A 27,372-nucleotide genomic window follows, 5' to 3' on the forward strand; every position below is an offset into this window, starting at 1 on the left:
GTATAATAACCTCACTCTTGTTCTCCTCGTTAAAGAACTGCAGGAGGGGTTGGGAGGCTCTAGGCACAAAGCAAAGGAAGTGGGAAGCCTGCTTGCCCAGTTTGATTGGTTTACACTGTGTTGAAATATTGCCCTGTTTCCTATAAAATTCTATGTGTATTACATGTTGGTAAATAAAAAAAAGCCCTGAAAAATAATTTCCCATATTTTCTTTATTGATGAGCCATTGAGCATTGTGGAGACAGGTCACCCCTGACACTAATTACTGAGCATTAAGCTCCTCGAAGAAGGTGCTGATCCAGTTTCCTGCTCATGTGCCTGAGGCAGCAGTAGAAGGTGGGCGAGATACTTGGACCCCTTCCAACCAAGGGGGAGATCAGGATGGAGTTCCTGACTCAGACCGGGCTATTGCAGCCATCTGGAGATTGAACCAGCAGATGCAAGGCAACCCTCCCTCCCTCCTTGCCTTTCTTTTTTCCCCTCCTTCCTTTCTTCCTATCTCCCCATACTTTTATTGTTCCACATTTCAAATAAATAACTTTTTAAAACATTTTTTTAAATTTTTACTTATTTTTATTGGAAAGAGATTTACAGAGAGGAGAGGCAGAAAGATCTTCTACCCACTGGGTCACGCGCCAAGTGGTTGCAATGGACAGAATTGAATTGATCTGAAGCCTGGAGCCAGGAGCTTCCTCTGGGTCTCCCACATGGGTGCAGGGTCCCAAGGCTTTAGGCTATCCTCGATTGCTTTCTCAGGCCATAGGTAGGGAGCTGGATGGGAGGTGGAGGAACCAGCACATGAACCAGTGTCCATATGGGATGCTGGTGCTTGAAGGTGGAGGATTAGCCTGCAGAGCCACTACTGCAACAGCCCTTAAAGATTTATTTTACTTGAAAGAGTTACAGGGAGAGAGAGATCTTCCATCTGCTGGTTCACTCCAGAAATGGCTGCAGTGGCTGGAACTGAGCCAATCAAAGTCAGGATCCAGGAGCTTCTTGATATAAATGGAATCATACAGTGCTTTTTTAAACCTAGACTCTTATTAATTTTTTAAAATTTGTTCTCTGTAGTTGTAATTACCTTATAGCAGCCTCAGTAGTATTGACATTTAAGCCTAATTAGTTTCTTGGTAGGGGAGGCTGTCCTGTGCATTGTATGATGTTAAATAGTGTTCCTGATCTCTACCTATTAGACGCTACCAGCATTTTCCCTAATCATTATAACCAAAAATATAGGACTACAACATCTGTGTCCATCCCACTCCTGGTGGGCATTTAGGTAGTTTCCAGCTTGGTTATCAACAGTACTGCTAGAAATAGTCTACTTGCATGCCTTTGGTGGTCATCTATATCTGTCTAGCTACATTTTTGTTGAGTTGTTCATCATGCTTGGTCATTGAATGGATGGATGGGTGGACAGGAGTGGAATTATTGGGCTAGTGTTCCAAAGTGGTTGTGCTATTTTACATCTCCACTAGGGGAGCTACTTCATGAGAGTTCCAGGTGCTTTTCATTTTCACCAACGCTCATCCTAGCCAAACTGGTAAGCACATGGCGGCATTTTGTTTCTCTGATAACTAATTTTGATAACATTCTCGTGTGCTCACCGGCCATATTTTAAAAGCTAACATTTAAGGAGGACTTCCTTTATGCCATTCCTAGTCCTCTCTGCTCTGGAAGTCTTATTTAATGCAACAACAAAAGGATGAGTGGTGTAGGGAAGCAGAGGACCTGGGATTCACTCCTTTGCATTGTCATGTCTCAAGCCTGTATACTCTGGACTGAGCCCCTGGGCCTTACCATTTCCATCCATGTGCTGGGCCACCTAACTTGTCCACAGGTGTCTGTGAGACCACCTGCTGAGGTTCCGTGATGACCCCACACTCCAAGGGAGGGAAGCAAGTGAGGAAGGCGGTGCTGGGAAAGGAGAGTGGTCTCAATTTATGAAGAAGAAAAGGAGATGAGGAGGTGCTTGACTTAGTGGTTAAGACACCTGTGTCCCATCTGTGAATGTTTGGTTTTCCATCCAGCTCCAGCTCTTGACTCCAGCTTCCTGCTTTACAGACATCTGGGAGGCAGCAGTCTCCAGTAACTTGGTTCCTGCCACCTCTGCTCCCAGCTCCAACACCTCAGCCTGTAGCTATTTCAGATGCTTTGGGAGAGAACCAACAGGTTGGGGGCCTCTGTCTCCCTCTCCCAAATTATTTTTTTTAATTTATTTTTATTGGAAAGGCAGAGTTACAGAGAGAAGACAGAGAGGATGATCTTCCATCCACTGGTTTACTCCCCAAATGGCTGCAACAGCTGGAGCTAAGCTGATGCGAAGCCAGGAGCCAAGAGCCTCCTCCAGGTCTCCCATGCAGGGTCCCAAGGCTTTTGGCCATCCTCTGCTACTTTCCCAGGCCACAAGCAGGGAGCTGGATGGGAAGCAGAACAGCCAAGACATGAACCAGCACCTATATGAGATGCTGGTGCCTGAAGGGGGAGGATTTAACCACTAAGCCATTGTGCTGGGCACCTCCCTTTCCTAAATTAAAAAAATAAATAAATAAATAAATAAAAGGAAAAGGGGATTAGGGCTGGAGTGGAGCTTGTGAAGCACAAGACATAAAATAGAAGTGTTTATTTACAGGGAAATCATGAGAAGCAGGACTAAACAGGGCTGCAGGGGATGAGTGTGGCAGGGAGGCTGGGTACCTGTGTAGATAGACAGGCATTACCTGGGTGTGGGGGGCACGGGGCTGAGCTGTGGGCTTTGGCCCCAGGAGGGCATCACATAAAGACTTTGAGGAACTCCACCAGGCGAGGATCCTTGTATAGCTTCTCCTCCAGGGCCAGGTACTTCAGCGGGGCCAGTTCCTTGTGTCTGAAATCGCAGGGAGGAAACAGCGGGGTGAGCGACCCCAGAAACCCCCACAGTGCCTCACCAGTTACATCTCCCAACCTCCCAGGTTTGCCCTGCCCCTCACCGGCTGAGCCGCTGCTCCAGGATGCGGATGCGGAACATGGCCTGAGAGCAGTAACTCAAGTACAAGTCCTCGTCCTCAGGCGTCAAGGTCACCTGATTCTCCTGGTACCACTGCTGCTTCTTCTGCAGCTCCTGGGTCTCCTGCAGCCCAGGGAGAACAGAGATGGAGAGTTGACCTCGGCCAGCTCTCACCCAGGTGGCAGGCGGCAGATGGCAAGCCCACTGGTTCCTTGACAGCCCCGTGAGAGTTGATCCTCCTGTCTGCTCCCACAAAAGCCATAAAGGCAAAGTGTCTTGGGTAGGTGCCCCTGGAGTCCTACTTAGTGGAATAGTATGCCTATGTGGTCAGGGCAAGGACTGAGACAGACATGTGACTCTGGACAGGTGGCTGATATTTTCAGAGCCTCCAATTTCTGGTCTGCAGAACAAGGGTCATTGCACTCTCCCCTCCCACTGCCTGCAGAGCTCCTTGTGGAGAAGAAATGATGTAATCACAGGGCGATATGGTCTGTGCCTAATCTACAAAAGTGAGTCAAGAACTAGGAGTTGCTGCAATGCACTGGCCATTCACGCGCCACCTCCACTCAACCATCATCCTGCCCCTCCCTCCACCTGCCCACTCATCTGTCCACCCATCTGATGGCTAGCAGCCCTCCCTTCCTTCCTTCCTTTTATCCTTCCTGCCATGGATCTCTCCATCCACAGAACAACAGGAAGAACAGCCCAACCATTTGGAGCACACACACCCTCCCCATATTCATCAGCACCCACAAGTCTGTGCAGTGTGGACAAACAGCCCTGGGACCATCTTCTGGATACGGTTCTCCCACAGGAACCCTGGCATTACCTTCTCAAAGCGGGCCTGAATGAGGTTGGCCCTGTCGATGAGCCGCTGCTTGAAGTCATTGAGGCAGTCCTCCTTGAGGCGCATGGCCTGCCAACGGGTCAGCTTCTCACCCGGAGGGAGCTGGGCCAGGAATGGGGCCAGGTAATCGAGCTGGGTCTCCATTTGCCGCAAGTGTTCCTCATGCATCACCCGCTCCTGCAATGGTGGGGGCCAGGGCGTAGGGAGAGGTTGAACTGGCTGTGCTCTGCATCAGCAGTGACAGCACGGCACGAGGCCAGGCCTCCAATCCACCTTCTAGTGCCTGGCTCCCCTAAGACAGGCTTAAGAGGGGCCAGTGAGGGGGTGTCTCTTGCACCCATGTTTGTTAAAAATGAAAACTTTTGCTTTTTATGTGAGCCTATGCCTCAATTTTCTTCTTTGTGGATTTAATTAGGATTCTTTATTTTAAAGGCTTGCTTATTTATGTGAAAGTGTTGCAGAGAAAGAGCAAAAGACACAGAGGGAGCAAGGGAGGGAGGGAGAGACCTTCTAGCCACAGGTTTACACCCAGATGGCTGTGACTGGACCAGGCTGAAGCCAGGAGCCTAGGAACTCCATCCAGGGCTCTCACCTAGGTGGCAGGGAACAAGTACTTGGGTCATTCTCTGTTGCTTCTCTGAGTACATGAGCAAGAGTGGGGGGCCTGACTCGGAACTGGAACAGCCTGGACGCGAACTAGTATGCTCCAATATGAGATGCCACTGGCTTTGCAGGCATCGGCTTAACCCTCTACCCTGCTAGTGCAGGATCTCAGACAGGATCTTGTTTCCAAACACACAGCCTGGGGCCTGGCACTCCACAGCAGACACTTGCTCAGGAAATGGCAGGGGACACCCAATGTGAAATGGGAGATTTCTCAGTTGTCTCTTTCCCCTTGGGGCTGCCAAGATGGGAGCCAGTGAAGTTGGAGAGGCAGGGACTCCTCTCCCCTAGGCACCTGAGGGCCATGCTCGCCTTTCGCCAACCCCAAACTGTCTTAGGAACCTCCTGCTTGGCTGGGGACAGGGATTCAGAAGCTGGCCTCAAAAACTAAGTGGGGTATAGCTGAGCACCCCACGTTATGAGGTCTGAGGCCATAGTCAGCTCGTTGGGGGAATGGGCCCAGACTGTGAACCCCAGGGAGAGGTGGACACACAATTGCAGTTCCTTCCCCGTACATCACAGGTGTGAGCCCGGCTGGAAGACCCTGACCTGGATCCTGAGCATTCTCTGGGACTTATCACAGAAATGGCCAGCTCAGGAGGCAGGTGTCTGGTGAGGCGGTTCAGTTTCCATTCAGGGTATCCACTCAGAGTGCCTGGGTTTGAGTCCTGGTCCTTCTACTTGACATCTAGCTTCCTGCTGATGCAAAGCCTGGGGAGACGCAGATCAAATTCCAGGCTCCTGACTGCAGCCTGGACAAGCCCCAGATGTTGCAGGAATTTGAGAGTGAACCAGCAAACAGAAGATCTCTCTGTCTCTCCTGCCTGTCAACTGCATTTAAGAAACAGCCAACTGGACAACCACAATGACCTTGTCCTGTTGACAATTTCATCCCCTAGGAAGAGGAATCCCTGGCAGAGCCCCAGGGACACTCCAGGGAGAGGTGATGCCCAGGCAGGGAGCCGGGCTCACCATGGCCTCCCGGTACTCCTTGCTCTTCCCGTTGCGCTTGGTGTCATAGATGGAGATGGTCAGCACGTGTGCCTCCTCCTCTTCCTCTCGAAGTTTCAGGATCTCCAGCACCTGCGTGGGAAAGTGGAGGGGCACCAGGAAGGCTCCGGGAGCCCTGCTGCTGCCCACCTGCCCACACTCTGGGGAATGGGAGAGGCACTCACCTCCATCTCCGACTCCCAGGCCTGGTGCCGGGACAGTTTCTCCTCATTCTTGAGCTGCATCATGGTCTCATACTGGTACAGAAGCTTCTTGGTGTGCTCCATGGGCTCCACCTGGTGGTGAGGTGGAGAAGGACAACCACCGTGAGAACCCAGCTGCAAGGTGGTGGGATCCACACCTGTCACTTTCCAGCTGGATCAGAAGCATAGTGGCTGGGACTTGAACAGTTGCTCCAATATGGCATGCCGGTGTTTCAAGCAGGAATTTAACCCCCTGTGTCACAGATGGGAACTTTTGATTTTCCCAAGATGGGAGGGAGAGGCATTTCCTGATTGGGATTCAAGAGTGTTTCTCTTAAGACCCAGTGCAATGGCTCAGTAGCTAAATTCTTGCCTTGCATATGCTGGCATCCATATGGGTGCCAGTTCATGTCCTGGCTGCTCCACTTCCCATCTAACTATCTGCTTGTAGCCTGGGAGAGCAGTGGAGGATGGCCCAAAGTGTTGGGACCCAGTATCGGTGTGGGAGACTGGGAGGAAGTTCCTGGCTCCTATCTTCAGATTAGCTCAGCTCTGGCTATTGTGGCCACTTGGGAAGTGAACCAGTGGATGGAGCATCTTTGTCTCTCCTTTTATCTGTAAATCTGCCTTTCCAATAAAAAAATAATTTTTTTAAAAAATAATGTCTCTTCCAGAGTTGTGGAACAGGATGGAGTACAAGGGCCCTGCTCCTTCTCCTATCTCCCCCTGTGCCGCTGCTACGCGTCCCGGTCTCGGGCGCACCTCAAAGCTGATGCACATATCAGGTGTCATGATGATCTTGTTGCCCTTGCTGTCCACCTCAGAGCGCCGCTGGAACTCGCGTGTGGAGGTGGTGATGTAGTCGTCACGGCAGTGGTAGCGCAGCTGGATGCGGTCCTCGCTAATGAGAAACACGCGCTCTGCCACGTCCTCATCAGCAGGCTTGGCAAGGTTGCGGGAGAAACGCTCCGTGATTTTCTGTGAGGCCAGGACATGGGCAGAGTGAGAGGCAGAGTGGGGCAGGCCCAAAGCTCACTCAGGGTCACTGGGGGTCAGGGCCTCAGCAAGGCACAACCCCCTGTGGTTTCTCAAGGCCAAGTAGCGGCAGCCCTGCATGCTGGGTGCTGGGCCCCTTCTCCAGCTCCCTTGACAAGACTCTGCTTGCTTACTGCAAGTAACAAGTAACCTGTCCAAGCAGCCTACTCTGTCCCTAGGCATCCCTTTGTGCTAGGCAGAGCTGCTCTGGCAGGCAGCCGCTAAGTTCCATCACCATGTTGTCTGTCATGACACAGAGCAATGGCATGCAGAGTTCAGTGGGTGAGAAGTGGGTTCCAACCTGCAGGTCTACACCCACCTGTGACCCCAAGCCCAGCAATCCACAGCAATACCTAGGATGCTACTCAGAGAGCATTTCACTTTTTTTCTGCATGCCTTTCTGTATCTTATAAATGTCCACTTATGGGCATTATATACGTGTGTGTGTATAAAACAGTAAGAAACTAGTTATATATTAGTCATAATATACTTATCGCAATAAGGAACTAACACTGTCTTAGCGCAGTGGCTGAAGGCTCAAGTCGCTCGCAACAGCCCCAAAATTGTGCATTTGGTAAAATGCATGGCTCATCGCAGTCTGCTGGAGTGTGCAGTCCCTGCCCACCCCAGGTACCTAGGCCCAGTGAGCTCTCACCACTATGGGCCGAGGGTTGGACTCGGAGCTATTGGTGCCCAGTTTCTTGACCCTGGACCCGAAGTTGATGTGGCGGTAGGAGAGGAAGTCTGCGCGTCCTTGATAGTACTCCGTCATGGTCTTGGGGGTTTCCTCCCGCTTCATCAGGCCATCCACGCGGGCTGTCTCGTAAAACTCCATGACGCGCTCCATCTCCGGGAGCATGGACTCATAGGAGTGCACTGGGGTGGGAACAGACGGCCAGGTGAGAACCACACCCGGAGCTTCAGCTGCTGATGTGGCAACTAAACCCCAGGCCCAGAGAGAGGCAGCTCCATAATACAGAGCACCATTGGTTATACAGCTAATCCCCTCTCCTGGGCGTGGAGCAAGGGTCCAACTTCCTGTTATGATAAACAACACCCCAATGTGCTTCTGCATTGAGCAAGTCTTTGCTCCTATCCATTGTTGCTAGGAACCAACACTCAGCAGCAGAGTCACTGGCATCTTGCTTAGGGATACGGGTTCTCGCCTCTCCCAGGACATATCCTTCCTTTCCTTGCCATCCTTGTGGACTCCTGGCCACACTCTCCATGCTCCCATGTCCTTGTAGGTGTGTTGGTTGGTTTTACTGTTCAATATCCTCCCCCACCTCCCACTGTGTGCCCTCCAGTTTGGGATCTGGTTCAGTCTCAACCACAAAATGGGCACATGGACCTGGCATCAACTTCCCCTGAGCAGGCCATGTTTCCTTGAGTAGTTGAGCTTCCTCTGACAGCCCACACACCTGGTTTGCTTAGTGGCTACCTGAGAACCTTGTCAATGCTCAGTTGCCAATGCCCTTCTGCCACCCACCAAACCACCTGCTCTCAGGACAGTGTAAGCTGCAACCCAGCCCAACCCAGCCTGGCCCTAGGTACCACGCAGAGCCTGGGGGTGGCCTGGCTTGAAGTAGTCAGTGTGTAGGCCTGTGATCTTGTTGATGTGCCTTAGCTCTAGCATGTCCTCCCGGTTCTGGTACCACTCCTTGATCTCCACAACCTCCATACCTGTGGGGGTGACACTTGGTGACTGTAGCCGGGACAGCTTCCCCACCTCCACCCATGACACCCAGCATCACAGGGGCCAACAGCAAACATGGAGGAGGAGGAAGAGGAGCCAGGGAAGAGAAGTGCAGAGACTATACAGCACGGCGGGTGCCCAACTGTGCCGCTCCCCAGCAGCCAGCGCTACACCTTACACTCCAGGTCCCGGTAGGTGGTGAGGCGGCTCATGAGGCCATTGCTGTTGAGGTACGGGGCCCACTTCTCCAGCTTGGCTCTCTTGTACTGGATCACCTTGTTGCCGTTTGGGCAGCGGGTCTCGAATGCTGTGGGTACAGAGGGAGCGGGGCTCAGCCAGACCCCACAGCTCCCACTGCACTGCCCATTGCACTGTATGCAGGGCTCCACCTCCAGGCCTCCAGCCCACTCCTTCAGCCATGAGGGCTGCCTGATCCCTGAAGGACCTCAGGTTGGACAGAAGCAGAGACCTACCCCAGACTGGTGTGAGCCTGACCTGAGGGTTGTGCCGCAGCCACACCACGTTGTGTCTCACTGCCAGGTCTTCTCCCCTACAGGTCTCTCTCCCAGAAACCCCATCCCTTTCTGCCCTCCCTGTGATGATCCCCTACTCCCAGCAGCCTGTTCTCCACCCATCATCCCCCAGTACCATCCTCCCAAGGCCAGACTGGATGCTCCTGCCTTGCATTTCCATGACAACCACCCCAGCATGCTGCAACCTGCTGGAGTGGCCGGGGTGCTCCTTGGGGGACCTCAGCAGCCAGCAGACACATATGTGGGACATGACACGGCCTTCCCTCTGGTCCTTACACCCTCTGTACTCCCTGGGCACTGACTCCAGCCTCTCCCGGACAGAGAGGTGTAAAGGAAAGCAAGGGGACATGCCCTCCCATGCACGCGCCCATCCCTGAGCCCTTGCTGTGTGCCAGCTCTGGGACCACATTGCTGAGGGTGTGCAGTGGGAGGGAGGGAGGGGTCTGGGCAGTATCTACAGGGGTCCCTTGCTTCCTGGCCTTTGCTGGGAAGCTCTCCGGAGGCCCAGGCACCAGCTCCGAATAGTGCAAGGTACGCAAGGACAACAGACACCTTCTGGGGAGATCTCGATCTGCTCCACCCATGAGGGTGGCATGTCGAAGCTCTTGTCCTCTTCCTCCTTGCCCTGTGTGGAGAAAAAGGCCATGGGATGGAGCAGTCAGTGCCTTGGAGCTCAGCCCTGGCCATCCCCACCACAGGGAAGCCAGAGGTGGCATGGGTCACCTAGGATACAGAAGGATGGCGGAGCTCTGGTTAGCTCTCACCAGGCCCCTTTCCCTGAACCTGCCAATCTAAGACAGCAGCACTTGTCCCCTGCACCCTGGTCCTTGGTTAGGGAGAAGCTTCTGGAGTCAGGTGAACCCAAGCACTGCCCTCTACCACCAAGGAAGGTCTCCTGTGCAAGCCCTCAAACACTCTGAACTTTGAGTTTCCCTAACTGTAAACTGGCCCTCTTGGAAGATGCGAGTGACATGCAGAGGGCGTGAAGCACGGCCTGGCTGGTGTGATGGTTATTTCTTTTCCTCTTGGAGTCTCAGTCTCCCATCTGCTACGTCTGGACAGATGGTCCTGAAAAGAGGTGACCACAGCACTGCAGATGCGATTGTCTGCACTTGCAACTTTTCTCCCCCTCATGTGGTTCTGACACCTGCTCATGTGGCTGTCAATTCTGAGTTATCAGTAGGAAGCACTGTGAGACATTTGAGACATTCTGGCGGGGTAGAGGAGTGGTAGAGGTCTTGGCTTTTCCTGGGGTGGGGGAGCACACTGAGTCCTGGCTTTTAGGGATGCTCATTTGCCAATCTCTACAGGATCTTGAGCATGACAGGCTGTGCCAGGCAACCGAAGATGCCACCCTTGGCTCTCTGGGCACTGGCTGCACCTGGTCTCATGGCCTGCAGAGGGTGCCAGTGTCCCAGGATTGACAGCAACCAACAGAGGTGTCCCTATTGTTTAGCACAGATGAGCACAGAGCATTCCAGGTGATTCTCTGAGCAAGTTGTGAGGCAGAATGAAGTCACCATTGGGAGCTCAGAGTCAGGTTCAAATCCCAGTTCTGCCCTTTACGGGCTGGGGCACCTGGGGTAAGCATGCTAAGCACTCCCTACCCCTCCCACCCTATCACCAAACACCCCTCTACCCACCCTGGGGCAACGTGTGAGTCGTCCCATTTGTCAAATGAGCTGAGGACAGGCAGACCCCTCCTCACTGCGTGACCGGGAGATTTAAACAGGCCAGTTCAGACTGGGCACCAAGAACTCAGGCCCCAGGCCTGCCAATGCCTCAATGATGGGTTCCCAGCTCCCAGTGGGCAGATCCTTCTGTTGAGCCGCTCTGCTGGGCACGACTTCTTCAGGGCAGTCCCAGCGGATTAATAAACTTGTTGTTTCCCTGTGAACTTGACTCTCCCTCCCTCCCCCATTTTGTGTGCTGACACTGACCTTGGGGCTGCCATCGCCACACAGTCATGACAAAGGCCTGTGGGTCCCTGCCCTCTTTGCAGACAGTCTCCTGCACACCTGTCAGGAAGGTCCATGGGAGCTCTGAGAAGGGAGGCTGGGGATGTGGGGGGCTGTGGTCCATGACCTTTAGAAGGCCACATGGGATGAACAAGGAAGAGCTGGTTATGTATGGCTGCCCAGGAGGGACCTGAGGATTGGGCAGGCCCTGCGGCTTGTGGTAAAGGCTTTTTAAGACCCCCATGAAGCAGGGTCACCCTGAAATGAATATAAAGTCTGGGCTGCTCACTGTGGGGGCCTCAGTGTGTCCATCTGTGAAATGGGAACATTGTCCAGGCCTGTCTGCTTGGAGGAATTTCTAATCGGTCTACTGGTGCCTGGTCTACTCCTCCATGCTCACACCCACAGGCAAGGCAGCGGTCAGAGTGCCTTCAGGATAGGGGCAAGGCCTCCCCATGGACCCCCCTACCGTGTGCTGCCACCACTCACCAGATTTTCCACGTCATCGTCATCATTCACCACGGAATCTTCTTCATCGGACAAGGACAGGTGAGGCTTGTCAGTGCCCAAGACCATGTACTCCCACCTCACCGGGTCTCCCAGGTCAAACACAAGGTCCTGAGGGGGTGGGGGAGACCAACTGAGTGCACTCCTTGGCTACCCCATCCCCACTTGCTCTGAGCAGGGAAACAGGGATGAAGGCCTGGGACCAGGAGGCCAGAATGTCAGCTCCAGACCCAATCCCCATTGGAACAAGAAAACTGAGGCCCTGAGGGGCTGGAATCATCCTTCCAGTCACCAAGTTCCCAATGAAGAAGTTTCCTACTACACCCCACAGGAAACAGGGGGAGAGCCTGAGAGGTGGGCATGCGTAGAAGCTGGCCTCTGAAGCAGGTGGAGAAGCCTCCGTTCCCTTCTCACCCAGCCTATCAGAGGCCAGGGTCCCGGGAGCAGTGGCTCCGCCCCCAGAGTGGAAGCAGAGCTTGGGGTGGCTGCTGTTCAGTGCCGGGGAAGCTGATCTCACAGAGGTTCTGCTTTCTGTATTGTCCTACATGCGGTCTGGTTGGTAAGTACTAAGTTGTAGCTACATGTTATTCTTTGCACCTTTCATCTAAAGACTATTGTATTGGGGGAAAAAAGAGTAGGGATGGAAGTTAACGTGTAATTGCAAGCTTGTATCTGAGCCTGAAAGAAGACTTGGCTTGTTCCCAATTCCAGCTGCCTAATCATGTGTGCCCTGGGAGGCAGCAGACAATGGCCCAAGTCCTGGGGTCTCCGCCACCCACGCCACCCACGTGGGAAACCTATTCCCAGCTCCCACCTGCAGCTTGGCCCAGCTCTGGCCACTGTGGGCATTTGGGGAAGTGAACCAACAGATGGAAAATGTCTTTGTTTTCCCTTTAAATAAATAAAAACTAGATGTCTTTGACAAAAACGGTAGCTGAATCTACAGGGGTTGTATCCAGAACACCCAGGAGGTATCTGCACCAGCCAGTCACCACCTTCTCATCCCCTAACATGATTTGACTAGGAGCAGGCATTTCCTGCATGTTACCATCAAGGCAATGGCCATTTCAAGTCCCCAGGAGGGAAGGCAATAGCTGCTCCAATGTTGTTCTGGCACTAAACGGGATAGCCAGTGTCCTGATGTCTTCTTCCAGGTCCCTACTTGCTGCTGCAGGATGGTTCTTCAGACCCTCCACCTTAATCTCACACCTTGTGGCTTCTGTCTGTTCTGCCTGGCACAGGGGTGGGCTCTGCCAGGCGTGGGAGACCTGCAGGCCGGAGGGAGCACACAGTGCCAAAAGGGCCGTGGTCTCCAGGGGATGTGGCCACAGCAGTCCCCAGCCTGGGCTCTGCGGAGGGCATGGGAGCAATCATTTCCCTTCCCGGGGCCTCAGTTTGTTCACCTGTAAAATGATCAACATTTGTTAGACAGCCAGAAACTCTCTGACACTCTACCCTGGGAGGTGAGTGAGAGGGGAGACAGACCAGAGTCATAAGGGAGGAGTACGTCGGGGGTGGGGTAGGGGTCCCTTTTCCTGCAAGCAGAAGTTTCTGTCTGGTCTACACAGTCTGTCCCAGAGCAGTCACTCATGCCTCCACCAGAGGGCGCAGTAGTCTCTGGCACAGGGTCATCAGGCAAAGTGGAGCTCAAATGGTCACCATCTCCCATCAGGAAACCTTGCCTGGCTAGAAACACACAAAAAAGCATGGGGACTTGGAGCCCAAGATCTGAGTTCAAATCCAGCTAGCTTCCTAGTTCCTGCTCTGTGAGAACACAGTGTCCTGTGCTTGCTGGCTGTCTGCAGGGCTTGTTTGCTGTGCTGTGCACCCTGGCCCCCAGCTCAGGGGCTGGCACACAACAGGTGTGTCATGAAGAAGGCACTTGCCCTTGTGGACTGCATTTCCTGGCTGTGGGATGACACAGCTGGAACAAGGGCGACTCAGCCGTCCCGCCTTGCCTGCAGTTGCCTTCCAGACATTTCCTTTACAGCAATTCACATGAAACGCCTCCTTCCTGGAAGCACTGTGTGATGTGCCAGTTAAATTGCATCTATTCATGCCGATGGACCGTTTCTGTCACACTGAAAATGCTGCACTTCTGTCCCCGTTTCATGGCAGAGGTGTGCACAGGGTGTCTGTTCTCTCCTGAAGGAATCAGACTCTCAGAAGGCAGAAAAGTCATTCTTTGTAGATAAAATGATTATTTCTTTACAAAAGCCATCGACATTAGTGGACAATCTATGGCTAGAATAAGAAAGTAATGGAGCAGGTGCTGTGGCATAGTGAGTTAAGGCTCGCTCTTTCCCCTCTCCCCTCTCTCTCTCACACACACACGGGATAGCTAGAAAAAGAATGAAAATGTTGTTTGTGTCAAAGTGGGTGGGACGGGAAGAATCATGTTAAATGAAGCAACCCAAGCACAAAAATATAAATATTCATTTTCTCACTCATCTTTGTGGAGTGAACAACAAAAAAGAGAACTCACAGGAGAGAATGGAAAGGTATTTGATAACAGACACCAAAACACAGTTATATCGGAGGAATTCCCCCCATCTGTGGTGCACTATACTATAGTGTAGTTTTCAACAATCTATGAGGTTCCTCAAAGCCACTGGAAGACTCCACGTGTTCCCACGTTCAAGGAGATGGAAATGCTAACAACCTTGATTTGGTCACTACATACTGTGTCATATTGTCATTCTGTACTCCGTAGACATATACAAGTACCATCTGTACGTTAGTAAAAAGAAGAAATATTTTGCCTATAATGTCACTAATATTGATGTTTAGATAATAGTAATTATTTTCACAAGTTCTCAGGTCTTATTTTATAAAATCAAAGCAAGAGTTGTACTTGTTTAACCATCTTTGATATTCAGTCTTAATATCAGATTATCAGTCTAAACTGGAGGCCATATTGTAGTACAGTGGGTTAAGCTGCCATAGAGGCACTGGTTCAAGCCTGGCTGTTCCACTCCCCATCCAGCTCACTGCTAATGCACCCGGGGAAAGAGTGAAAAATGACTTTAGTACTTGGGTCCTAGCGTTACATGAATCTTGGCTTCTGGTTTCAGTCTGGCTGAGCCCTTGCGGCCAATTGGGGAATGAACCAGTGGATGGAAGCTCAATGATTTCCCTCTTTCTATCTGCTCTCATTCTCTCTGTAACTCTGTCTTTCAAATCAATAAATGAATCTCTTCAAAAAGCTTAAGTTGTGACATAACTAAATAAAAAAAAAATAAAATCCTTATTCTTTTTTAAAAAGTGAAAAAGTAGGATAGCTAATACTTAATACTCAAGGAAAGAAAAATTAGGCAATGTTTAGGCAAAGAAGGCCAGAAGGGGGAAATTTGCAGCACCCGTTGGCAAGTGCCAGGACCTGCTGCGAGTCATATCAGGCTAGACCATGATGCTCCCTGGACAGCAGAAGATATGGGTCTGGGAGAGGGCCTGGGAGAGGAACTGTGGGCCCTCTCCTGCCAGGCTGCAGCTCCTGCTGGTGAGCATAAGATCTATGGCTGGGGACAGCCTGGGCTGGGCAAGGCAGCAGAACCTGTCAGCATACATGGGGATTGAGTTTCAGGGCAGGGCAGGGCAGGCTGAGCTAAGCGGCAACACTCAATGAGTTTGCGTGAGAGCTAGATGGGATGTGGGACAGGCCAGGCTAAGCTGCGGCACATGTCACCACACACAAAAACCAAGGCTGGGGACAGGCCTGAGACAGGGCATTGTTGGTGGTTGGTTGTTAGGCTGTGGTATGCATGAGGACTGGGCCTGTGGTGGGCTGCACTAAATCACAACACCCATCAGTTTGCATGAGATGGGGCTGAGAGTGATACTGACCAGGCAGCTGCATCTACCAGCAGGTGCATTGGCTGGTGCAGGTGACGGATGGAAGCTGACCCTGCACTAGCTGAGAATTATAAAGAATAGAGAAATCCCTGGGGCCAGCACCATGACATAGTGGGCTAAACCCCTGTCTCCAGCACCAGCACCGCACCTGGGTCCAGTTTGGGTCCCAGCTGCTTCACTTCTGTTCCAGCTCCCTGTTTCTGGCCTGGGAAAGCAGCAGAGGATGGCTCAAGTATTTGGGCCCCTGCACCCACATGGGAGGCCTGGAGAAAGTGCCTGGTTTCTGCCTTTGGCTCAGCTTTGGATCAACTCAGCTCCAGCCATCGCAGCCATTTGGGAAATGAACCAATGGATGGAAGACATCTCTCTGTGTATCTCTCCTCTCTGTAACTCTGCCTTTCAAATAAAAATAAGTAAATCTTTAAGAGAAACCCCCAAATTGTGGTTCAATATTTCAGTAACATTGTCAATAATTCTAAAAAAAGAAGTTGACCACAAATCAGCAAAACTGTGGGAGGCCAGAACACCAGCACTAACACCTTGCACTCCCAGAACACCCTCCTCAGCAACAGAACATGCACGCCAGGCAATTCCAGGAAGCTCACCAAAACAGACCACACTCTGGATCTCCAAGCAAGCTGGTAACAAGTTTAAGATAATGGAAACCATACAATTATATTCTCTAATCACTGCAGAATTAAATGAGATATCAACATTAGGAAGATCTCTGGAAATCTTCCGAACATTTGAAAACTCAGTAAACACATTTCAAGATAGCCTGTGAATCAAAGGAGAAATTATAAGAGAAATTAGAGAGCATTTTGAATAGGAAGAAAATGAGTACAGTATAATTGTGTGAGCTGGCACTACAGCAGTCCTTTTGGAGGAACTAAAGGCTTCTACTAAAGAGAGAGAGGTAGCATACCAACAAGCACTTTTGTCAGCTAGTTTACTCCCCCCAATGCCTGCAACAGTGAGGGCTAGGCCAGGCTGACACCAGGAACCAGAACTGCATCCTAGTCTCCCACATAGGGCCGGGGACCCAAGACCTTGAGCCATCACATGCTGCCTCCCAGGGTGCTCACCAGCAGGGAGCTGGGTCGGAAAGAGAGGCAGACCCCAATCTGAGATGAGGCACTTGGACAGGAGATGAGGGTTCCCCAAGCAACAGCTTTAACCCACTGGGCCACAGCACTCCGCCCTCATCGACTGCATTTAAAATGGAAAGCATGATGCAATGCCATTTATCAAAATAAAAAGGACAAAGTATTCAGTAATGGTGAGGCCATGGGCATACCGCTGGTGGCAGGGTTGACCAAGGCGATGGTTTTGGCAAAGGGGCAGAATCCATTCCAACTGAATGTCATGCCTATGCTGAGGCCCGACAATTCCACTGCTAAACATCCTCGCAACAGCAATGAGCATGTGTGCACAAACATGTTTATGTGGTGCTGTTCAGAGCAGCCCAAGCTGCAAATAATCTCAGTGTGCAACTGTGGGGTGGGACAGTGAGCTCTGAGGGATCCAGGTGATGGGAAACCATGAAAGCAAACAAGATCCAGGCATGAAAGAGTAGCCATTGTCTGACTCAAGGGCTAGGAAGTCCCCACACATGGGAAGGTCACGGATACAGTTGCAAGTCAGCCTAGTGTTTAACTCTGGGGAATGGGACGGGCCAGGGGCTGGGTGGGCACCTGAGCGGCTGGTGCTGGCTTGTACAGGTGACTCAGTGTGTGGCAGTTCAAGGCAGTGTATACTGAGGGTTGGGTATCTCCCTGCATGCTTGGTGTGAGTGTGCACATATGTGTACCACTGCCATCCACCCAAGTGAAAAAATATAATAAAAATATAAGGGGGCTTCAGAAAGTTCCTGGAAAAGTAGAACTAAGAGATGTTTCTGGGGGACAGCATTTAGTGCAGCAGTTAGCTGCCAGCATATATAGAGTGGCTGGTTCGAGTCTGCTGCTGACCCAGTTTCCAGCTAATGTGCACCCTGGGAGGCAGCAGCTGATGGCCCAAGAACTTTGGCCCCCCTCTCCCATGGGGGAGACCCAGGAGGAGTTCCTAGCTGCTAGTGTTGCCCTGGATCAGCTGGGGAATGAACAGGGATGGAAGATCTCTCTTGGCCTTTCAAATAAAAGTAATTTTTCTGAAAGGTGTTTCTTTTGCTGCAAAAATGTTTGTGAAATCTGTACTTTGCTTTTTCATCATAAACATTTTTCACAAACCTTTTGAAAACACAGACATGCATTGGAGGGGAGGGAGTAACTGAAGGTGACGGGGTGTGAGCCACATTCTACATCCAGATGAGGTGCGGGCAACTGGGCATCACCAGCTCTTACCAGTCCCCTGGGCTATTTGCTTAGGTTGAGGGTACCCTTTGCATGGATGTTACACTTCAGTTCCAAGTTTTCAACAATGAACCAAACTAACAATCCAGACTTCCAAAGGACAGATAAGTCAAAAGAGAGGCCATAGTCACAGCAGGATGGGAATTTATGGGCAGGTGCAGGGACTGTGGGGACCCAGTGACAGAGAAATTAAAGCCCACCTTTCCTGGCCTGGCCTGACATCCAGCTCCACCTAAGCTCTGGCCATGGCCCCTTGCTCCCATACCCCCCTGCCATGGTCCCACCTGTGCCTGTCACACCCCACTTTCCCCACCCCGGGCACCTTGCAGAAGTTCCAGCAGTCCTGCATGTTGATCCAGTAGTTCTTGTGGTTCCAGATGCTCTCAATGCCCAGGAAGTGCTCATCCTGGGTGCTGTAGCTGCAGCCCGTGAATGGGTCGATGAAGAAGCTCTCAGGGACCTCACGCTTGCCCGACAGCACCAGCACCCATGCATGCACCCGCAGACCATACAAGGGGTCAGGCTTCGCCTTCTCTGCCTCCTGTGTGGGAGAGGTGGGCATCTCCCATCAGATGGGCAGAGGAAAGAGGCTTGAGGACCTAGGGATCTCTACAGGGCTGGGGGCCGGCGGGAGAGTGGGGTCTGAACTGATGGCACTTCTGGTCTCCCACCATGGCCTCTAAGAGCCCATCTGGCGGATGGAAGCGTGTGACTGGATCTGCGGCTTGCAAACTGAAATCTGTGCAATTCCAGGTAGCTGAGATTTCCTGGCTTTAAAAGTTGTGCATCCTGGGCCCGGTGACATAGCCTAGCGGCTAAGGTCCTTGCCTTGAACATGCCTGATCCCATATGGGCACCGGTTCTGATCCCGGCAGCTCCACTTTACATCCAGCTCCCTGCTTGTGGCCTGGGAAAGCAGTCGAGAACGGCCCAAAGCCTTGGGACCCTGCACTTGCGTGGGAGACCCAGAAGAGCTCCTGGTTCCTGGACGTTGCGCTCACTTGGGGAGTGAATCATTGGATGGAAGATCTTCCTCTCTGTCTCTCCTCCTCTCTGTATATCTGACTTTCCAATAAAAATAAATAAATCTTTTTTAAAAAGTTGTGCATCCAGTACTCACTTCAGCAACATATACTAAAAGTTGTGCATCTGGGTGAGGTTGCACCCCAGAAATGTCGTTTTTCCTTTGGTGAAGCCGGAGAAAGGAGCTGCAAGGCTTCCTTTCCTCACTCTCCTGAGAGTTCTGTGACAGGGTCAAGTTCATGATGGTAGCCCTAGGGCCTTGCCCACAGAAGCAGTTCAGCAAATACTCCAGAGAGACAGGGGGACGGGAGGAGGGAGGATGTTGGAAGGAGAGAAGCAGGATGGATGGAAGAATGGATGAGAGAGGAGTTTTGGCAGGATGAAGGTATGTGTGGGAGGGGGATGATGGGAGGAGGATGTGCATCACAGGGGATGTTGGCAGGACAGAGTGGGTGGCCTGGGAGGAGGGGTGTTAGCAGGAGTTGTTTACATGGAAGGGGAAGTTGGCAGGAGAGCAAGGATGTGTGGTGGCAGGGAGGTCACCTCCCAGGTATGCATCCAGTGAAACTGAAGTAAGAGCACCCAGGCTGCCCCACACTGCAGGGAGTCTGCTCCCTGCTGAGCACCCACTGCAGAGGCCCCCAGGCTGGGCAGAGGTGAGAGGTTGCAGCTGTGGAGGTGGAGCCATGCCTGCCTTCCCGCCCCTGGCAGTTCTGCCTCCAGCGGAGTCCCCCCCACCGCCTGAGCCAGGGACCCACCAGGATGCGCTGCTCCTCCTCCCTCCGCAGCCTCTCCTCCTCGGCCAGCCTCTCCTCCTGCCTTTTGATCTCCTGCTCCTGCTCAAAGCGGCTGCTCAGATCCCTGGGCGGCTTGACGGTGTACTTCTTAGGTGGCGGCTTTTCCTCCTTCTTGATCCTCTGTGGCCCAACAGGGGAAGAAGGGTCAGCTCTGAGAGGGGGTGTGGGTGTGTGTGTGTGTGTGTGTGTGTGTGTGTGTGTGTGTGTGTGTGTAAAGTACCTGATGTGGAAAGAGAATTGAAAGATGTATTCATGGGGCTGGTGTGGTAGCACAGCAAGCCAATCCTTCACCTTGTGGTGCCAGCATCCCATATGAGCCAGCATCCCTTTATGTGCCCCTGCTCCACTGCTGATCCAGCTCTCTGCTTATGGTCTGGGAAAGCAACAGAGGATGGCCCAACTGGTTGGGACCTTGCACCCATGTGGGAGACCCTGAAGAGCTCCTGGCTTTGAATCAGCTCAGCTCTGGCTGTTACAGCCACTTAGGGAGTGAATCAAAGGATGGAAGATCTTTCTTTGTCTCTCCTTCTCGCTCTGTAAAAATATGCCTTTCAAATAAAAATAAATCTCTAAAAAATGTTAAATTCATTTTGGTGCAAAAATGCTTGAAATCCGTGTCTATAAAATCGTACATGGGGCCTCCAGTACAATGGCTCAATGGCTAAATGTTTGCCTTGCAAGTGCTGGGATCCCATATGGACATCGTTTCATGTCCCAACCACTCCACTTCCCATCTAGCTCCCTGCTTATGGCATGGGAAAGCAATGGAGGATGGCCTAAAGCGTTAGGACCCTGCACCCACATGGGAAACCTGGAAGAAGCCCCTGGATCCTGGATCCTGGCTTTGAATTGGCTCAACTCCAGTCTCTATAGCCACTTGAGGACTGAATCAGCAGATCAAAGCTCTATCTCCCCTCTCTGTAAAATCTGCCTTTCCTATTAAAATAATTTTAAAAAACCCATGCATGTTACATGAACATCATTTTTTTTAAAAAGACTATTTTTTATTGGAAAGTTAGATTTACAGGAGGAGAGAAAGAAAGATCTTCCATCCACTGGTTCACTCCTCAAGTGACTGCAATGGTTAGAGCTGAGACAATCAGGATCCAGGAGCTTCCTCTGGTTCCCCCAGCAGGTACAGGGTCCCAAGGTTTTGGGCCATCCTCGATTGCCTTCCCAGGCCACAAGCAGGGAGCTGGATGGGAAGTCGAGCAGCTGGGATATGAACTGGCACCCATATGGGATCCTGTCACATGCAAGTGAATTAGGATTTAGCCACTATGCTACCACACCAGGCCCACATGAACTTTTTTTTTTTTAAGCTTTATTTATTTATATTTGAGAGCTACAGGGAGAAGGAGAGACAGAGATCTTCTATCCACTGGTTCACTCCCCAGATGTCTACAACAGCTGGAGCTGAGCCAATAAAAAGCCAGCAGCTTCTTACAGATCTCCCATATGTGTGCACTGTCCCATTGACTTGAGCTAACTTTTGCTGCTTTCCCAGGCCATAAGCAGGGAGCAGGATCAGAAACAGAGCCACTAGGATATGAACAGATGCCCTTATGGAATGCTGGTGCCACAAGCAAAGGCTTAGCTGGCTATACCACCATGTTGGACCCTACATGAACTTTTTAAAGAGCTCTCATGTGCCTGGTTGCAGGATGCCTTGGTGAACACCACAGAGGCTGCGGAAGTGGGCCTGGGCCAGTCGGGAGGAACTGGACCATCCGGGCTTAGAGTCAGTCCCAGTGTCTGCCCTCACCAGCAGCACTGCCTTAGCCATCTCACTCTGCCTCACTGACTTATCTCCACACGCTCAACTGTGAAGCAACAGTGAGAAGTCCCACTCACTGAACCACTTCAAGGATATGAAGGTGGTTTAGAAACCAGAAAGTTCTCTGTGAGTGTTGATACCATTTTCATTATTAAAACTTTGGGGGAAGGCCCGGCGCCATGGCCTAGTGGCTAAGGTCCTCGCTTTGAACGCGCTGGGATCCCATATGGGCACCGGTTCTAATCCCGGCAGCTCCACTTCCACATCCAGCTCCCTGTTTGTGGCCTGAGAAAGCAGTCGAGGACGGCCCAAAGCCTTGGGACCCTGCACCCGCGTGGGAGACCCGGAGGAGGTTCCTGGTTCCCGGCTTCGGATTGGCGCAGCACCGGCCGTTGCGCTCACTTGGGGAGTGAATCATTGGACAGAAGATCTTCCTCTCTGTCTCTCCTCCTCTCTGTATATCTGACTTTGTAATAAAAACAAATAAATCTTTAAAAAAAAAAAACTGGGGGATTGGTGCTGTGGCACAGGCTAAGCTGCCACTTGCAATGCCAGCATTTCATCTGAGCTGAGTTCAAGGCCTCATTACTTCACTTCTGACCTAGCTTCTAGTTATTGCACCTGGGAAAGTGGCTAGAGATGATCCGAGTGCCTGGGTCCCTGCACCCATGTGGAAGACCTGGATGGAGTTCTGGACTCCTGGCTTTGGCCTCGGCCCAGCCTTGGCCATGGCAGCCATTTGGGGGAGTGAGTGTCTGTCCCTCTAACTTTGCCTTTGACACAAAGAAACCTTTGCAGCAAGAGCAAAACTGACTCCAATTGGGCTCAGAGACCTATGAAGCCACAGGCCAGTCAGGAGGCGACTTTTGCTCTGTCTTGGGCAACAGGGCCTGAGCAAGCAAGGCTCTTCTGGTATCTCCACCCTCATCTTCAGTGGTCACCCAGGGAGCCCCAAGGTGCTCACTCAGGGGAAAGCCAGGAGCACCCACACCCTGCTGCTGTATGCCTCAGTTTCCCTTGAGTTCCTATCTCCAGGCTATAAGCCCTTGCTCAAAGTCCTGGAACTTATCAGCTCGCGAAAGGTGTTGTCTGTCATTCGTCCACATACAGGGAAGAAATGGGGACAGAGGTGTCACCAGGGGTTCCTGACTCAGAATGAACTTCCAGATGCAGTGGGGACACACCCACCAGCACCGGGTGGCCGCAGCCTGCAGCGTGGCCATACCTGCCTGGGCTTGATGGTGAGCGGGCATACCTCCCGCGTGAGGTCCATCTGGCACAGGTCCTGCGAGCCGTAGCCGTTGACGCAGTAGGCATCATAGCCAGAACCAATGAGCATGGAGCAGAGCAGCGTGCTGAAGTCAAAGCAGTTCCCCTGCTGCTGCCTGAGGACGGTGGTCGAGGAATACAGGTGCGAGGGCTGTCCATGGCAGTGCCCAGTCAGCAGGTGCCCGGTCAGCACCTGCCACCCTGCCTTCTTTGCCACCATCACAGCCCCGACCTGCTCGGGGCCAGGATCAAGAACCAGTAAGCAGGCCAGACTCATGCCCATGGTCCTGAGAGCAGGCCAAATACAAGGAGGGCTCCATGTGAAGCACAGGTACCAGTCATTTTAAGAGGCTCACGGACTTCCCGAGTGGAGGAGCTACAGCCTAGGTCTGGCCAAGCCTGCTTCTTAGAGGCCCTGCCTAGCTTGACATGAGCCTGCCTGTGAATGACACTCACCGGCTTGAGGGGGTCGGGCAGGGGCACCATAGTGAGGAAGTCGGAGACAAACTGGGCACAGCTGTCCCAGTTGTAGAGTTCGGAGTAGGGCATGAGCGTGGGCCGGATGGTGGTGCTCACAAACTTCTGCAAGGGAAGGTTTAGCCAGTGAGGCCCCTCACAGCCCGGAGCTGCCGGAGCCCATTTCCTGTGGGGCCCTGTGGGACCTGGAACAGGGGTGGACACAGAGCAGCCCCCTTCTGAGGAAGTGCATGGCAGAGCTGACGCAGTGGCTGCAAGACCCCATCATGGGTTAGGAGGGGCCTTAGGCTCTCACAACTCCCTTGAGCCTCTAGGGCCCCAAAGGGCAGTCTGGGGTGTCCCAGAGAATCAGGAGCTGAGCCAGAGGATCAGGGTTCCTGTCCCCTAGGCTTCCTGGAAGTGTTGGCCCCTCCTAGAAGTTATTGGCCAGGGTACAGCTGATGTCTAGGGCCAGCTCCAACTCTGCGGCCCAGCCCTTCCAGAAAATAGCAAAAAAAAAAAAAAAAAAAAGACAAACAAAAATTACAATGAACCAACCAACCAACCAGACCAAAGCCCCAGGACTTATTCCTCCCACCTGTGACCCAGAGCACCTGTGACCTCCCCCAAGTCTCTCTGGGACTCAGTTTCCCCATATGTAGCTGAGGCAACATGGGACTCATCCAGGTAGCAAGACGCCGGCTCATGAGCTACAGAGCTGTGGACCCACAGCCTTCAGCGCCCATGGTAATTTTTAACACCCGAGTCAGCCACCAGCATTCCAAGCCCGGCGTTTCCTGCACAAACCCTGACCCCACTGTCCTCCCCTGACCTGGCAAGCCCAGGCAGCCCAGGCCAGCTTCCCCACAACGATCAGCGTTACCTCTCAGGGAGGTTGAGGAGGCTCATTTATCTGGAGCCCGCCAGGGTTTCTGGATGGTTGAGTTGTGCCACTGCGGGTTCCCACACCTGGCAAAGCCTATCCCTTCTCCCCATCCCTACCCTATCCCCTCCATATCTCAGTCTTACAGGCACTCCACACTCGTTCAGCGGGTGCAAGAACAAGGGCACGCGGTCCGGGCACAGGTGGCTGTACTGGCGAGAGAAGTTGTCTGCCACCTGCAGCAGGTGCTCCTCTCTGGGCGTGTTGGTTTTGTAGGAAAGGGGCAGCTTGGAGATGTCAATGGTGTCCTTGGTCAAGGACCTGGCAAGGCACAACAGGGCAGGCTGTTGGTGCTCAGAGAAAACTGTGCCTGGCATGCTGGGGACCCTCGAGTCACCTTGGCTGCTACTGCTTCAGCCCCTCCCTCATGGCGTCCTTTTGACTACCCAGTTGACAGATATCAGCATGAACATCTGAGCTTTCAGAGTGGTTCAGCAGACTGAGGCACAGAGAGGCTGAGTAACTCATCCAAGGTCCCACAGCAAGGGAGAAAAAAAGTGGAGACCTAGCCCCAGCAGGCTGAGAGCAGGGTCCTCCCTCAATAGCCTGGGCCCAGCCCACGGACTTGGTACTTCCTGTTCCCAGCCCTGGCACACTCTCACCCCAGTTCACTCACGGCTGCTTTGTTGGGCTGGGGACCGGGATCTCTGAGAGCTTCCTCTCCAAGTCTCGGAGTGTCTCCGGCGTGAATGTGGCAGTCTCTTTGCGCATCTCCACGGGCCTCACCGTCATCTTCTCTGGCCTGTCTGCCCGTTCTGCCCGTTCTGCCCGCTCGGCCGCCTCCTCCCTCTCAGCCGCCTCCTCCTCCTCTACCTTCTCCCTCAGGACTTCCATTCTGGCACGCCCCTGGCTGCCTGGAGTAGGGGGTGTCTCTGCTGGGAGGGACAAAGGCTCTCAGAAAGACGAACAGCTCCAAATGGTTTCCATGGGTGGGTGGACTCCATCACAAAGCCCGGAAGTGAGTCCCTCTTCAATGTCCTTTCAGACCAGGAGAAAGTTCCTTTTGCTGCTAGCACCTGTCTAAGTTACGTGACCTTTTATCTGCCCCATGACATCACCCAGAGCCCCAGGAGCAGCACCCATTGTGGTACCCACAGGGCCTCCTGCTAGCATAGCCACCTTTCCACATTGTCAGGCCCTGTCCAACAGCAGTGTGTGTTATGGGGTGGGGAGGAGAGGCCTTGCACCTGGTCTCAAAAGTTCAGTTTCCAGAACTTCCTACAGGTGGCCAGTTGACCTATGATGGCAGCCAGTGCTGGCAAAGGAGATGTGCATGCTACATCCCAGGAGGCATGGCTGTCCTTTCCCCTCTTTCTGCTGGATTGCAGACACAACACTGGGATGCAGTGGTCTCAGCACGAACAGTGCAGTCACTGCAGGTGCTGGCTGCTGACACAGGGACCCAGGTCCTTGGGGATACCACAGACACCCACATGCCAACTCCAGACCTCCATGGATGCAAAAGCTCAGCCTCAACTGTAGGCTGCCCAACAAATGCTCTCCCAGCAGATCCCTGGCAACCTACCTCTGCTCTCCCCATCACCCCATCTCAAATGCTTGCTTCCTTCACAGCGAACAGGGGGCACAAGTCCAGCAAGGAGGAAACTGGGCCCAACCAACAGGATGCCTGGGGGGAGACCAGGTGTCCCAGGTTTCTTATCACCCTGCAGAGTAGAGCCAGGCCTGAGAGTGCAAAAGTGATAGGACCCAGGGTGGTATGTCACTGGCCTCCAGCCAAGTGAGGGACAAAACTTGGCTTGGCCACCTGCTCCTGCTGGGCTCCTGGGCCATGCCCTGGCCCTCTCTGGGCCTCAGTCACTCGTTCTTCCAGAGGAAGAGAGAAACAGGTGTACTGGTCCAGTTATGACAGCCCGTGCTCCAGGCTCATGACATGCTGTACGGTCCTGTCGCTGGAAGCTCATGAGTCACAGTGGAGGCCCTGCCTCCAGGCAGCCCACCAATGAGGCCCATCCAGGACCCCTGTTCCTAAGGGACAAGCCTCCAGCCAAACAACATGATTGGGTCATCAGTCCACTTGGCACAAAGAGGGCTAGAACCCTAATGGTTCAGTCAGCACCTTCTATGAGACAGACCCTGTGCTGTGGGGTCCTAACAAGAGGAAACTCACCTATCCTCAAACAACTCTGTGAGGCAGATACTTGAACAAACCCACTTCACAGAGGAGGAGACTGAGGTCTAGATAGATCAAGTGCCCCATATAAGCTCACAGCTAGCAGATCTGGGATTCAAACCCATAGACTCCTGGCTGTGTATGCTGTGTGTATATATGTGTGTATGTATGTATGTTTTGTGTATATGATGGGTTTGGGCAGTCCAAGAAGGGGTGGTGGGAGATGAGGAAGTGGTGTCAGAGCGCAACAGGGGTTACCTTAGGGCAGGGGGTGGAATGGGCCTGAGCCAAGGTCATGGGGCACCTCCTCACGGGAGCAAAGGGGGCCAGAACTGCAACACCTGACTCTCCCAACTGCCTCTGCAGCCACCGCTGTTTCAGAGGGGTGGTCAGGACTCCCTAGGCCCTCCCCAGTCCATAGACCCCTCCCCCCATCCCCTTTCCAGCAGCAAGCTCGTCTTCCCTGCTACACACACACTCAAAAACCTCCCCAGAAAGATCAAGATTAGAGCCCCCCACCCTGCCCAGGCAGAAAGAACTCCCTCATCCCACATGTCCCCCCAGTTCCAGCCCCTTGCTCCTTCCTCACCCCTCCAAGGACAGCCTGTGCTGTTAGCTGTCTCCAAGGTAACAATGTGCGGAAGTTGTGGACTGGCCTGAGAGACGAGGCTTCTGGGAAATGTAGTCTTTGAGATGTCCTAGCTTCTCTGGGCCAGAAGGGTGTGGGTACAGCACGGTCTGTTCAGGTAGTTAAACTTACAGTTGTCAAACACAGCCTGCAAGTCAATGATTATGGAAGTAACAGAGGCTTGCCACTCATCACTTCCCAATGACTAGGCCCTTCCTTGAGGCGGTTCGAGCCTTCTGGGAGAGGCCTTCACTCGGAGTGGGAACCTTTGGCTTGAGGTGAGGGAGCTAAAACCTTCAGCACAGAAATCACATCTGGAGGGCCCGGCGTCGTGGCCTAGCGGCTAAAGTCCTCGCCTTGAACGCCCCGGGATCCCATATGGGCGCTTGTGGCCTGGGAAAGCAGTCGAGGATGGCCCAAGGCATTGGGACCCTGCACCCGCGTGGGAGACCCGGAAGAGGTTCCAGGTTCCCGGCATCGGATTGGCACGCACCGGCCCGTTGCGGCTCACTTGGGGAGTGAAACATCGGATGGAAGATCTTCCTCTCTGTCTCTCCTCCTCTCTGTATATCTGACTTTGTAATAAAATAAATAAATCTTTAAAAAAAGAAAAGAAAGAAAGAAATCACATCTGGAGATGAGTTCCCTACCCCCACCCCAGTGCCCCAAGCTCACCTTTAAAAGCGGATCACATGGCTTAACCAATGTGCCATCCACACTTGGGACT

The 27,372-nt window shown here is 52.7% G+C and overlaps 1 protein-coding gene across 2 annotated transcripts; it reads right to left on the bottom strand.

Moving 5' to 3' along the window:
* Positions 1 to 2,668: 2,668 nt before the first annotated feature.
* Positions 2,669 to 26,744, bottom strand: DRC7 (dynein regulatory complex subunit 7). Of its 2 annotated transcripts, none has more exons than XM_004583890.3 (18): positions 26,607 to 26,744; positions 24,503 to 24,758; positions 23,973 to 24,147; positions 22,944 to 23,069; positions 22,444 to 22,638; positions 19,403 to 19,561; positions 17,944 to 18,162; positions 11,401 to 11,529; positions 9,506 to 9,578; positions 8,599 to 8,727; positions 8,279 to 8,407; positions 7,380 to 7,600; positions 6,452 to 6,667; positions 5,672 to 5,782; positions 5,469 to 5,579; positions 3,816 to 4,010; positions 2,970 to 3,109; positions 2,669 to 2,866 (listed from the first exon to the last, which is right to left on the bottom strand). In XM_004583890.3, the coding sequence occupies exons 2-18, from the start codon at positions 24,718 to 24,720 to the stop codon at positions 2,773 to 2,775; spliced, it is 2,640 nt and encodes an 879-aa protein (XP_004583947.2). In that variant the 5' UTR covers positions 24,721 to 24,758; positions 26,607 to 26,744; the 3' UTR covers positions 2,669 to 2,772. The 2 variants fall into 2 exon arrangements, with proteins under 2 accessions (XP_004583947.2, XP_058530938.1); XM_058674955.1 differs by having other exon boundaries at positions 24,503 to 24,761; positions 26,607 to 26,726.
* Between the last annotated feature and the right edge of the window lie 628 nt (positions 26,745 to 27,372).

The sequence above is a fragment of the Ochotona princeps genome, chromosome 16 (genome assembly GCF_030435755.1).
Source record: "Ochotona princeps isolate mOchPri1 chromosome 16, mOchPri1.hap1, whole genome shotgun sequence".
Lineage (NCBI taxonomy): Eukaryota > Metazoa > Chordata > Mammalia > Lagomorpha > Ochotonidae > Ochotona > Ochotona princeps.